This window comes from Dysidea avara, chromosome 1 (assembly GCF_963678975.1).
Source record: "Dysidea avara chromosome 1, odDysAvar1.4, whole genome shotgun sequence".
In the NCBI taxonomy this organism is placed as follows: Eukaryota; Metazoa; Porifera; class Demospongiae; order Dictyoceratida; family Dysideidae; genus Dysidea; species Dysidea avara.
The window spans coordinates 19117321-19132270 of record NC_089272.1 but is presented as its reverse complement, the minus strand read 5'-3'; the positions used below and the strand labels follow the sequence as shown (position 1 = coordinate 19132270).

General features: G+C 36.6%; 1 protein-coding gene across 1 annotated transcript; it reads left to right on the top strand.

Moving 5' to 3' along the window:
• Positions 1-1702: 1702 nt before the first annotated feature.
• Positions 1703-14222, top strand: LOC136265411 (uncharacterized). Its single transcript, XM_066060289.1, has 13 exons — positions 1703-2540; positions 5356-5397; positions 7806-8066; positions 8456-9029; positions 9083-9318; positions 9370-9924; positions 11900-12160; positions 12213-12308; positions 12362-12475; positions 12537-12674; positions 12721-12921; positions 13144-13650; positions 13733-14222. Exons 1-13 carry the CDS (start codon positions 1703-1705, stop codon positions 14044-14046), a joined length of 4137 nt encoding a protein of 1378 aa, XP_065916361.1. The 3' UTR covers positions 14047-14222.
• The last annotated feature ends 728 nt before the right edge of the window (positions 14223-14950 follow it).

The window sequence follows — 14950 nt, the reverse complement described above, 5'->3', positions numbered from 1 at the left end:
AGTTATTACTCAGAAGAAAGTTCATTAATGAAAATTAAAAAATTATAGAGACTTGTTGCAAGTGTTTGTGGTCAATATGATAATGGCATGTTTGGGTTTGACTATGAAGTGATCAACTGTTTGACGTATTTGAGTAAGAAAGTCCAAACCTTCATGGTCCATGCTACAGTGCTATCGTACTAAGGCCTGCAGTTAAATTTTGGTTGATCTACAAGCTTAAAATTAATATGTTGTAAACGGAATTAGCTAATAATCAAATTGTTAATTATTATACTTGATAATGCTGTAAGAGAATTTCAGTCACATCTTTTTTTGCATATATTAAAAATTATAAATTTAAAAATGAAGTAGGGATCTAAGCGATAAAAAGTAGTGAAACAACTTCAAACAAGGGACGATGTTAGTTATTACAGCATAGCTCGGTGGGAAATCCCTACTTTGGCATGGTATAGCAATTATTTTGTGTTCAATGCCAAAGTAGGGATTTCTCACCAAGCTATGCTGTAAACTACTATCGTCTCTTGTTTCACTACTTTTTATCGCTTAGATCCCTACCTCATTTTTAAATTTAATATAACAGTTTGTTTAGTTTTTGTTAAGGCATACAGCTAGCTATAAACATGTGACTGTTCTATTAGGGTGACTGCTGTATTAGAGTATCTCGAGTCAGCCTGCAAAGATGTGCACGCTTGCAGGGGGTATGGTCATCGTGGTTTCGATCAGTTATTAGGGTTTCTTGAGTCAGCCTTCCAACTTGAAGGTGTGTGGTCACTGAAAGGTGTGTGGTCGATAGATCAATAATGCGTATGATAAAGAATGGGCGTGATCTTGTGACCTATCCTGAAAGCTATCTAGTACCAATACTTCCGAACAGTAGTGCATAGTCTAAGCGCCTTAAATAATCTTGTGTCATCTATTATGCTGCTTAGAGAAAGTGTTGATACGGAAAGTTAACACTTCGACATGGTTTTGTTGGATAAAGAAGAAGACAAGCAGCCTGATTGAAGATAAAAGAAAAGACAAGGCGCAGAGGGAAAACGGTACAACTGTACTGTTTGATTAAAGCTTACAGTCAAACTGCAACTAAATGTCTACAAAGAACGCTGCATCTCCAAGTAAGCAGAGAGGTATTGACAGTAAAGCTGCAATACAGTATATTATGCCATGTTGCTTATTTGTAATTATGATGGCATGATGCATCTACATACTTATGTACATGCATATTAATTTTCCACATATAGGTAGAACACAGAACAATGAATTTTATTTTGGATACTTTTCTAATCTTGGTGGTGGCACAATAGGGCTAATATTGATGACCACTGAAACAGAACCAGTATCATTCAGCATTGAAGCTTCAGATTATTTCTATTCTGGAACAATTGCACCTAATGGCAGGACTACAATTGATATTCCTACCAGATTGATAGTGTCAACTTCAAATAGTCAAAGAAATGGAATCTTTTTACAGACAAGTAGTGACAGAGTGACTGTAGTTGGCCAAAATTTGCGGACAGCTACTAGTAGTGATACATTTAATATTTTACCAGCTTTGGGATTATCTGTTGAGACATATGTGAACTATGGAATAACAGTGCCAAGGACTTCCGCTTTCAACAGCATTTATTTCAGTGCCATATTGGTAGTAGGTACAAAGAATGGTACAGTAATAAGGGTGACTCCTAGAAAATCAGCAGCGAATATGTATCTGAGAGGTAGTTCCACTGATTTAAGTACTAATGTACAGTATACATTTATAATTAACCAATTGGAAACTGCTTATATTGTATCACTTGATGAATTGACTGGAACCAAAATTTCCACAAACTACCCAGTGTCTGTATTTAGTGGTCATGAATGTGGTAATGTCCCATCAAGTATTGCATTTTGTGACCATTTGGTAGAGCAGGTACCACCCACTGCATTATGGGGCAAAGTGTATTATGTTGTACCATTCTCAACCAGAAGTTCATATACTATCAAGGTAGTGGCAGCATATAACTTCACAGCTGTTGATATTTATTGTAATAACACAAAGCAGTCTTATAGTCTTCATGAAGGAGACAGTATTAGTGAAATACATTTTTCAGTACACTGTGCAATTTATTCAAACAAGGTAGTGATAATAGCTCAATTTAGTCATGGGCAAAATGATGACTCTGCTACTGGGGATCCAATGATGTTATTAGTACCTTCTACAGCTCATTATACTAACACATCTGATATTACTACCATATACAATTCTCAATCAGCCTATCGTCACTATGCCAACATCATTGTACCAGCTCAGTTTTATCAACCTCAATTGATTTATTTAACAACTGGAGGAGTTCGAAATTCTCTACAATCCATTAATTGGGTACCAATTTATGTAGAAAGTGTCATTGTTGCATATGCTGCACAAGTTTCCATATCCGAAGGCATGTCATCTATCGTCCACACAAAGGCATCTGCTTTAATGACAGTGACTGTGTATGGATTTGATACTTTTGAAAGTTATGGTCATACTGGGAGTTTAAATCTTGTAGAAGATTTTATGGGTATGTGTATATTAAATTACAAATGTGGGAAATTTCACAGGAATACAGTGATTAAATAAGTAGGATCATCACCAGAATTCCAACTTAATTCCTACTTCAGCCCCTATACTTAGCATTTGACCGGCATGACAAAAGAAGGGATTAAATTTGCAATTCAGGTGATGACCTCTTTGTTTAAGCACTTTGTTGTAATGATCTCAATTTTTGTTTATAACACAATTTGGTGCCAGATGTATGAGGATATAACTGTATGACTAAACATGCATCCCATCACTAATAGTGCTGGTTGTTTCACATAATTTTTGACTACCGTATAGCAGAAAATTTTGGCGGGAGAAAATTTTGGCGAATTGATCATTGGCAGATATTGGCGAATAATATTTTGGCGAATGCATGGCATTACTTTGCAGTGGTGGATACAGGGAGGTTGCAATGGTTTCAGCTGAAACCCCCTCTGAGAATAGCGTGCGCCCCAAACTTATTAACGACTCACCGTGTGGGTGATAAAAATCACCACGAGTTATATGTAGTGTGTTATAGTAGGACTTTCTACTGGTGAAACTTTCACTTTTTCCTTTGAAATCACAATTATGGTGTCGAAGAGCAGGTTGTGACCTTTTTTTTTTTTTTTGGTCTTCGACTTACAGCTAGGCCGAAGTTGGGTGGAATCTGAAACCCCCTCTGAAAATTTCTAGATCCACCACTGCTTTGCCCACGCAATTTTAATCTGACAGCGTTGACTACGAAGCTTTGCGATGTCTACAGACGAAGTACTACAGTTGAATGCCTCTCATTTGAATAGACACACTCGTATGCTAGCTGTAATAAAACAACATGCACTAGCTCACTAAGTCAGTAATCAAGACTGGAACGCACGTGGCAAGCAAGGCAAGGCCACCACCACCACCAGATATTGACCCATATACTAGACAGTTTATCACAGATAGCAACTTGACATCACTCTTGCCTTCGTCATTGGATACGCCAGCTCCTCCTGCACCAGCACCACCTCCCCCTCCTCCACCCCAGCATGTGCAGGGGAACTGAGCTGAATCGCTCGAGCTGAATTGCCCGTCTACCTGAGCTATTAGTCTAAAACCTTACTGTATTCAATGCGGAAGACTAACCACTCACCGCTGTAACAATATTCACTCACTGATGAACAGCCTCGTGAACAGTGTCTTCTACACTTTCAGTGTTTAGAAAAATGGCAAGTAAAATTTTGGCGAATCCATGCATACTCGCCAAATTCGCCAAAATTTTCTCTCGCCAAAATTTTCCACTGTACAGTATGCTAGTTCTGCCTGTTAAATGGCCATACACACGGAAAGTGAAATTTTGTGGAGATGGCATAACTTTTACTTCTAGTGTTGGAAGCATAGTGTAAAGAATTACAAACGATTATATATAGTTTTACTTTTTCATGGTATTCAACATAAAGCTATTGATGTGCTGTGGTGAAATAACACCTTGCACTGTCAGCAGAGCGAAATAGGGTACAAAGGAGTTCAAAGGTCAGTCCATGATGTGTGCATTGTTACATACTGTGGTATATGTCCAATAGAGAAAAATCAAATCCACATGTATCCTAGCTCCACATATCTCTCTCCATGTTTATGGCTGTTTAGCAGGAAAAACTGGCAGTTTAAAATATATTGTGCAAAACAGCTATGTAGTTTCATTGCGTAGTAGAGTGATTACACTTGTCTGAAGGGATTAGGCAGTCAGTCAGCCAGTAGATAATTCCACTATGCAATATTTTCATGGCATACATAGAAGGATAGCTACCTATTTATAGGTGAATCTTGATACCAATTTTGCTTTGAAAATGATAAATAGTCATGGGGCTATTAACGATTACTCACAAAAATAACCTCATTATGTTGTTACGCCTACAGGCTAAACCGCTCATGGGAAAAAGTTGAAAATCAGTACGTGGATAGGTTATCTATCAAAACCTTAACCTTACGTAACCCTAAGATGGCCTGCAAACACCAACAAGCGAGCATTAAATGCAATGCACCTAAAATCTGGGTAGTGGAAAATATTACTATAAACACAACATGTAAACTGACCTGGGTATTAGTTTGGCCTCTTCATGTCATTACAGTATGCCTGATCCTGGAAATTCAGGAAACATCTGAGATAATAATATTCCTTAGTACACAGACTGACCTGGAAAACCACAGCGTCCTTGATGTAAATACAGTCCATGTACACTTGACAATTGAGAACTAACTACAAAAAGAATACACATAGGATGATAAAATTCATCTGTATGTAAACTGACTTGAATCTTTGATCTTAGTTCCCAAGTTACATATGTACCACGATCACACCCAACTGCTACTGCTAGCAGGTGAACCGCATGCAAATTACCTCTAAAATTGATGGGCAGATATTATCTAAACTCTATTTCACTTTTTGAACAAATGACACATTTGAGGACCTGGAAATTCATGACGCCCTTGATGTCACTACACTCGGCGTACACTGATAATTGAAAAGAACAAAAAGAACACAAAACAATTTGCAACAATACAATTCCTCTGTATGTTAGCTGACCTGAAATTCACGACACTCTTTGATCTGAGTTCCTGTATGGTCCCAAGTTATGTATAACCATGTCCAACTGCTAGTGGGTAAACCACTATGACCAGATGGCCTACAAAAACCAAACAGTGAGCATTAAATACAAGTACATAGTTGTTTCTAGTTGTTCTAGGTATATTTCATTTGATATGTACATGGATAATAGTGGTGTGATAAAATGATAGTTATAAAAATTTTATCTACGTATTTCTTAATCCACTAGATGACGATTCAGTGGAGACTCAGTGCTTATTGCCATTGCATAGTAAGTTGTCATGTTGAAAATACTATTCTGTCTACATGCTATTAAATACATTAATAAATTAAGCCTGTACATATTAATTACATGTTTTTACCATGAAATAAATGACCTGACTAACAAGCTAGCTATACCATTGTTTAAATATCATCACCTGTTAGCTAAGCACATTCTCCTAGAATGCTTTCGAACCACATTAGGATGCAAACTCTTTTAACATAATTTATAGTGTGGCCAAGTCATTGAGACATACATTTCACAATAATATAATGCTTCTCACAGGACTTTTCAGTATCACAGACGACTAATGGAATGCTTACATGCACTCTGTACTGGTTACTGCATTAATACAAGCAATATAGTAACCAGTAGCTTGATATTTGAGAAAAAACTGTCAATAATGCATATGGGTTAAGCTTGCTAACCACACAAAAGCAGCCAAACTGTGAAAAGGGGTGGCTTTCAAAATCCTTTGTGAAAAAAGTTGTGAAAGCAAAGGCAGCAGCCAATTCCTATGATATTAATGCTAATTATGTCTGCGCATTTATGTAACATCATTGCAAGCATTTCTTTACTGCTGCCTTTGATTACACAGCTTTTCACCTGGGCTTTTGAAGGCCATGCTCTTTTTTTACAGCTTCGGTGATTTCACTTCTTTTTGTATTTTATAAGGCCCCAAAGGCAAACTTGTGGTTGAATTTGGGACTGATTTTTGCACACATTTCTTCTTATCTACAGACAAAATGATGATTATTGAAGACAGAAATTATAATTGTATTGTATCGAATGTTTTATTGTTATACTTTAATAGAGGACACATTTTTTTGAGGATTTCTATAGAATGCTCTATATAGAACAATCTAAATTTCCCTTGTTAGATCAAGACATGTATGAGGCCAAGAAGCCGGTGTGCTGCCCCATGGGCATGAAGAAAGAAAGCACATTTTTCACATGCATATAGCTCCATTGACCCTTCCCAAAAGTACACAATCTTGTGTTATAAAATAGCTGCCTGCCACCTTCAGCACCACACATTCCAAATAAATTACCTTATATGTTTTTAAAATACAAGCCATCAAAGTTCAACTTTCGGTTTTTTTTCTTTTTCAGGAGCTAATTTTTCTTCTACTTTTCACACAGTTGACGAAAAACTGTTATAAAATGCAAATGCATAACTTGGTTACCATGAAATGTGGCATACAGTACATTTAAGAACATAATAATTGAGGTGAATTAATGCTAAGTCTGATGATAATCAGATAAATATTTAAAAGCCATCAACGACTTTGTTTGCAAAAGACCACGACTGCAAATGAACCACTTAAGGGAATGACTTGAAATTGGTCTATGTATAGTCTTATCATCATAACTCACCTTTTGTTGTTGAAAGAAATCAGTTATATCTAGAGTTATAAGGAAAAATCCAACATATTGTAAAATCATGGTGTCAAAAGAACTGGCAGCAAAAATGCATTACAACGTTGACAAAAAGTTGTCCAAATCTCAAGCCAAGAACTTCCATACCTATGTAACTCCTAAACCCTTAACTACTATCATTGTTAAAAATGTGCTCTCTACTAAGGTACAGGTGTATTACAAAAATGAATAACATACATCAAAAGAAATGAGAGCACCCTAAAGAACACCACAGTTATTGTTTGATATGTTTTCCTCTGAATGCACATCCCAGCTATCAATTACTGACTCAAAAGTGAAGTGGCAATAATGCTTTGCTTTCAGCTATATTCAGTCCATTACACAGTGCTACAAACAAAGAACAACAGGAAAAAAGTGCCTTTGCAATCACCGTGAAAATACGGATAATTTGTGTGCACAAAGTAGCCATTATGCTTTGCTTTCAGCTATGTTCAGCCTATTTCACAGCATTACAAATGAAGAACTGTTGGAGAAGCACCTCTGCAGCCACTATGGAAAATACGGGCAATTCCAATTTTACAAATGTGTGGGAAACCATCACACTAGCAAAAAGAAAGGTAAGTCCAGCATTGTATGTACTGCATAGGCATGTGTTGGCATGAAGCAACATCGAACAATGGAAAAAATCAAGCCTGTAGCGTTAGCCGTTATCAAGTTACGCTTGTCTGAAGGAATCAGTCAGTCAGTCAATCAGTAGAAAATTCTACTAAATTAATTTTTTAAATTTCATAGCAACGTTTTGGAAGCATTCAGGTTATACTGACGGCACTCTTGGGCAATACTTCCAGGACACCATAAAGGTGTTATGAGGCTGGTTTTAAGGTTGGGCAGAAAAGCCCAAACCTTCATGATCCTTAATATACAGTTCTACCATACTGTATGATTATGCAATTTGTAGTACACTGTAGTTCATTTCATTATAAAATGTATACAAAATTAATCTACATAGTACCATAGTCTTGCTATTCCATTTTCAGGAGTAATACTTGGAATATTCCCAAGATTTGGAACTGTCCTTGGTGGTACACCTATCCGGTTATCAGGACCATGTTTTGAAGAAACTGATAACATCACCTGTGTATTCAATGGCATATCAGTAGAAGGAAAATATATGGAAATAAACTTGGCTCTATGTGTGTCCCCACAGTTTGAGATGATTGGCAGGATAATGCTAAGAGTATTAGTTATTCAGGCAAATGGAACTGTACGGTATGAAGGTCAGACAGTGTTTTACTCAGGTATGCTATCCATACACAATATTATAAGTTAATGCAACCTTTGGTAAAATTAGCAACCATAAAGCCAGCCATGTATGACTGCATGTAATATATTTTGGCATTTACGTATAAAGATTGTGATGGTTCTGGATATTACCCACACAGTGTATTATTGAAGATAGCATTTTGCAATGATTCTAGATACAAAAAATTCTTTTCTGCAGCTTTTCTTAACATAACATGTCCAGACTGTAGGACCAAGTATGCTACAGACCATCAGTGCTTGTGCTGAAAAGCCTTAACATATAGATACAATTCTGGTAAAAAGCACACATATATAAATAATGCTGCTTAAGTACATTGCCTAATGTAATTGTGTCCATGCAAAGCTGACTTTCATGATTCTGTAGTTACTTTTGATCAAGGCAGTGAAGTAGACATTATAGATTCAGATCCATATTTAAAATGTGGAGTTCCTTTAAAGTTGGAATGGCCACCAAAGTTGTTCACTCCTAATGATGAAGCATCATATGCATCTGTACTGGTTGATATAGACATGTATGTATATAATACCAGATTTCAACAGTGGGAAAATATGATGAATTTAGACTATTCAGTTCAAAATCGAGGAAATGCTACTGTTGAATTGCCAGTAAGTTTTATACGGTATAATCCACAGTTGGCTGTGATCAAAGTGTCCCCAAGTGCTGATCAAAATGTAATAGATCAAAACATAGCAGCATGGTCAGGGTTGGTGTATACAGAAAGTCATCAACGCACACTATCAAAGCTGTGTACAGCATGGAGCAGTAGAGAACCACAAGAATTTGGTGATACTTTATTGCAACGTCTTCCACCTTGTCCACCAAATGTTAGACTTGCTATATTAGATGCTCTGTACATAGAAGACCGTGAAACAAGCAGATATCGTAGTTTCTTTCATCCCAGTGCTGTCCGTTGCTTTCATCAAGCAACTTTCACAAGGTTACCAAAATTTTATTCATGCTAAATTATTTTAGTTACACGTACAATAATAGGGAAAATGAAGGATCTGGCCAGCAGTGTTGCTATGGATCAAGTGGTACTCTACTAGTGAATTATCCTGGTGGAGGGAACGTTGACAGCATTGCTTCAATCGGGTTGGAGAAGATCATTCAGCATCAAATTAATGATGTACTGCCATACATTTATTGTTGCCAAATAGGTACATGTGGAGAATATTACAATAAGCGTCCTTCTGACAACGGCAGAAACTATCAAGCAATTCCCCCAGGTAAGGTTGCATGCCACTTAACAAGTTGATTAGTTTGTAATCATCTGTTAGCTTGTGTGTATGGAGACCCTCATATTGTAACGCTTGATGGATTCAAGTACACTTTTAATGGAAAAGGAGAGTTTACGTTGATAGAGACACCCAACAACAGATTCACACTACAGGCTAGAATGATAGAGGCAACAAGTGATGGTGGTGATGCTGTACAAGCTACTGTATTCTCAGCAATAGTGGGTAAACAAAATGATTCAGATGCTGTCCAACTTGAACTAAGCCAACGTGGAATTGATGCCATAGTAAATGGTGAAAGACTTGACTTTGAAGAAGTTAAAGAACAAAGTTTCAACAATGTCACAGTGTTTGATATTGGTAACAAAACTATAGAAGCAATCTTTTCCAGTGGAGTACTGATAAGTGCAAAAGAGGAAAATAACATCATTTCTGTATTACTAGTTAGTTTATCCAACAGTTATGTGGGGTCAACCAGTGGTCTGATGGGGATATTTAATGGAGACACTTCTGATGATCTGATACCTAAAGGCAGCACAGAGCCACTGTCATTAAATTCTTCCCTTGAGACAATACATCGCTCCTTTGGGATAACATGTAAGCCAGCACAGTAAAATTCTATACACTGTCCGTTCCATAATTTGAAGTGTTATTAGAAAAGATAGCATTTTAATTAAAAGGTGTTTACTGCATGAGGTCACATGTGCATAACAAATCCCTGATTTAATAGCTGGACTATGGTGTACTTACTTAAAGACAGGGACATTATGGTTTGACAGATCTGTTGTCAATGCTCCAAAATTAAAACTTGTCATTTAAGAACATATTTATTCATTAATGACATGCACATGATACTAGTTGTATAGAACATTCAGCTAATGTTTTTACATAGTTTAATATGTTCCACTCAAGTCATCAGAAAATATATCAAGACACACGGTAGTGTGTCGTGCGGCCAAGAAAGCCAGCGACCACACCGTGAGTATATTTACAGGAATCAAGACACACAGTAGTGTGTCGTGCGGCCAAGAAAGCCGGCGACCACACTGTGAGTATATTTAGAAAGCCGGCGACCACACCGTGAGTATATTTACAGGAAGAAAGAAAACAGCTTTTTCATGTGTGCATACCTCCATGGCCCCTTCTCCAAAGCACACCATTTTTGCATTATAGTTGTCCCCCAAGTAGGGTACGCCACACAAAAAATTTGATTAAATTCGCAACAGCCATTTGCGAGATATGGGCGTTTAAACTTTCGTTTTAATTTCTTCGTTTTTTTCTTCTTATGCCGTACGTGGGCAACGGGGGCTTCGATTTCTTTTCGCACACTTAGCAAAAATTGCTATAAAATGCAAACGTGTAACTCGATTGCCACGATGTTTGGCACAAATGAAGAGCGTGTAACAGTGGATTCACGTACTAAGTTTGTTGTGAATCTGAGTAATATTCAAGGAGTTATGAGCGTTTATTCACATAAAAAAGAACAAACTTCTGTCACAGCTACAGGGTAAACCAAGTAAAGCAATAACTTGAAAATTGGTGTATAGATAGGCTGATCATCGTAGCAGTGCCTTTTAATAGTTTGAATAGCAATAGAGTTACAGCGAAAAAGTTATAAAGCAAAAACTAAGCATGTGTAAAATCTCGGGATTGAGATACTCTAATAGAACAGTCACCACGGGGTAAAAAAATATGTGCAAAAAATGTCGGAAAAAGAATTACCAGTGTTCGAACCAGGGACCTCCATACCAAACACCTGCATCCTTAACCACTGAACCACTGCTACCTTGTCTGATCACCTCACTTAATTTCTGCTTTATAAATGAAATTTCTAGTTGAAATCTGCTCATAATCAAACGTTTGTAATTTCATAGATCTACCAATAGAAGTACTAGATTGTTCTAGAACATTATATGTATGTTCTATTAGAAGTCCTCAAAAGAAATGTGCACTCTATTAGAGTATTACAATAATATTATCAAATATTGAATTAAATCATGCAATGAAATACATTTATAAGTCTGTTTTCAATAAACATCATTGTATCTACATAGAAAAGAAGAAATGTGAGTGAAAACAAACCTCAAAGTCAGCCATAGGCTGGTTTTGGGGCCTTATAAAGTGCAAAAATGAGTGAAATCCACACAAAAACAGCCAAGCTGTCAAAAAATGGTGCGGCCTTAAAAAGCCTGGGTGAAAAAAGTTGTGAAATCAATGGTGGCGGCCAAGAAATGGCTGCAATGATGTTAATGCTAATAAAGTTTAACAATGGCAGCATTAACATCACTGCAGCCATTTCTTGGCCGCCACCTTTGATTTCACTACTTTTCTCACCCAGGCTTTTTAAGGCCGCACCATTTTTTCACAGCTTGGCTGTTTTTGTGTGGATTATGTATGCATGTATAAACACACAATTTAACATGCTGTTTGTATACAATTAAACTATAATTCAGTTATTAACTTGACAGTTGTGGACTAAGACCAGGTTGTCCCCAGAAGTTTGGATAACTGAGATATCTTTTTAACAGATATGCCTACCTATATAATTTTACTGTATATTGTCAATGTTTAGGGATTATTAACAATTCAGCTGATAGTCTATTTGACTATCATCAACCTAATGACAGTTGGAGTTCTTATTATAATCCAGATTTTACTCCATTGTTTGGAGTGTCATTTTCTGACCCTGTACTAGAAAACGAAGCCATGGAGCTCTGCAAAGGTGATGAGTTTTGCTTGTATGACATAGCCACAACTGGCAGTATGGATATTGGACTGTCAACTTTGAATGGAAGTGTTAGCTATGAGGAAATAGTGGAGACCAGTAAACCAGGTTTGGGCTCTATAATAGTTTATTAAGATAGTCTACACAAAACTATTTCTAGTTATTTGCAATCCATCATGTGTCAATGGAGCTTGCATTGCTAATGACACCTGTGAGTGTGCCATGGGATTTAGTGGACAGATTTGCACCGAGCCTGGTATGAACAAGTATACCCGTTGTGTAGCATACATTGTAATACTCACTCTGTAGAGTATACTGAATGTGATGTTAATCCTTGTGAGAATAATGCTACTTGTCAATCTCTTGCTGGATCTTACATATGCAATTGTACTACAGGATTTAGTGGTTTATTTTGTGAGCAAAGTAAGCCATCATTGGCATTGCCTTGAAAGATATTTACATATCATGTAACTCATAATTTTAGATGTCACGTATAGTTTTGAGAAGTCAGACTATTTTATCAATGAAGATGGTGGTACAGTAGAGCTTTGTGTTTTACAAAATGGTGATAGCATTGCTGACTTGACTGTGATTGCATCACCCCAAGAAGCTACTGCTAAAGGTACACTGTATCACTACTGTGTGTTTGTATAACTGTTGTTCTGCAGGACTGATTGACTACAATCCTTTGCCAGTTTCAGTCCAGTTTAGTCAAACAGATGATAGGAAGTGCTTTCAAATTGCTATTATTAATGACTTTGATCGTGAAGATATAGAAGCTTTTGAAGTGGCTTTGTTACCAAACACAGGAGTGACATTAATGAACCCTTATGTGGCAACCGTGACAATCACTGATGATGACAACAATCGTAAGTGGAGTTTACAGCCGCCCAATTTACTAATTTATAAATGTATGTCTTGTTCATTGTTAATTGTAAATGAGAAGAAAAGTCATTGCTATAATTTTTTATATTAATCATAATCAAATTCGTGAGTAGTTTTTTACAACTAGAATTGAGTCTATTGTGTCTTATATTAGTATGACTGCATATATTGTAATATAGGCAGATGTGTAACTTATATACATATAGGTACTTATGATATTGTTGAGGAAACCCTGTACACAGTTCCACTGAACATTGATCAACATTTGATTGATGCACAACCAGAGTTAACTATGGTTGCACTGTGCTACAGTGTTGATGGACGTCCTAACCACTACTTCAATTTAGTCTCAGACAAGTGTGTCTCAGTAAATGCCTATAACATTCCAGCCCAGAGAGCTAATTATTTCAATGTCATCAGTAAAATTGGCATTACTGCTGTTGATAGAGATGGCAACTGTCAGAACATAGAGATAGACCAGGAGGATTGTTCAGCCACTGTTGGAGCAATGCCAATTACCAGTGGAGTGATGTATAATGTAGCTGGCATCTCTGTGAAACAACGTAGAAATGGATATCGTATTTCAGTACCAAATTGTGAAACAGGCAGTGTTGTATTGTGGGCATTCTGTAAGACTATACCAGAGGCTGACATGCTTAAATTCATAGTCGCACGTGGCAACAGTTTAATGCCCACATCTCATGGCCTAGTTGGTAAGATACTAGAAATAGTACATGTTACTGTAATATTTATAGCATGCGTTATGTACTTACAGTATGAAGTAACATTTTGTAGGTCAGTTTTGGAATGTTCCAGTCGATATGTCACCCTATGAGGGAATCACCCCAGACAATTCAGCATATTACTCTGTTATGGTCACACCAGCAGATGGAGAACCACGTGTGTTTATAGGCAATCTTTACCCACGTACTTGGGATCTATCTAAAGTTCCATGTTTATATGCTGGAAGCTCACAAGGAGGTACACTGGGTGAATTTGGAGATGTTAATGATCCAGTAATTGAGGGCCACTATAGCCAGTACATGGTGGCTAGTCTGTTTGAAACCCAATTCAAATATTCCCAATTTGAAACTGACCGATGTCTTTAAGTGTGGACTTATAATGTGTGTGTGTGTGTGAAATATATTGAACATTTAAGAAGATAGCAGTCTTTCCAGTTGCTTATCCAAATCAGAACTTTTCTAGAACAATACTGAAGTGTGAACAATGTTAATTTTGTATCTTACCATTTTTTCATGCAAGTGTTGTGTATAAAATTGAACAATCACCTCTGTTAGTATGTAGTTTAATAGGTATAGGCTACTGTACAAACACCAGGTGTTATGGTGTTACAACTCTCCATGTATAAAGGCTTGTACTACATGTGTGTACTACATGTATGCAGATAGTAATCATACAATTCTGTGAAGAGAATACCACGCACATATTTAGTCAGCTCTAAAAAGCAAAGCTTATAATTGCAAAATTTACAATATAGTAAATCTATATGTACATCCATTAAAAGAAGTAATGTATTGGTGGCTGATAGCTAGACCTACTTTTCACTTTACTTTGCTTTTCTGCCTTAAATTTTGTCATCATTCCCTACTTGCAAGAGTTGCTAATGGTGTTACAGTATACAACAATTAGCTAACTACTGTATGTAACATTTAATTTCCTTCTCTTATCAGAAAACCAACAAAACTTCTTTAGCATTAAATAAGTAGGTTACTTCATTTAGCATCTCATTTAATATTGTGCAAAGAAAGATTTTTAATAATGAGCAAGCAGTCTGTAAACTATATCTACTATACAACTGATTAGATAATTTGATTATACTTATTTATGTACCTGTTAGTGCTTTTTTGTAATCTTTAACTATAAGCAATGACCATAAAGTAGCTACAGTGTGATTTTGAATGGTAGATACTGTTAACTTCATTAAGCACAGATGACACTATGCTACAATGGAGTACTAATTAAGTGTTACAATTTTGTAATGGATTATTTTTG

Excerpts from the sequence above, each read along its gene's own strand:
- LOC136265411 (XM_066060289.1), top strand. The coding sequence starts at position 1,703 with ATGTATCTGAGAGGTAGTTCCACTGATTTAAGTACTAATGTACAGTAT. Across the intron at positions 8,067-8,455 it reads TCAGACAGTGTTTTACTCAG|TTACTTTTGATCAAGGCAGT; the intron begins GTATGCTATCCA and ends ATGATTCTGTAG. Across the intron at positions 9,030-9,082 it reads CATCAAGCAACTTTCACAAG|GGAAAATGAAGGATCTGGCC; the intron begins GTTACCAAAATT and ends GTACAATAATAG.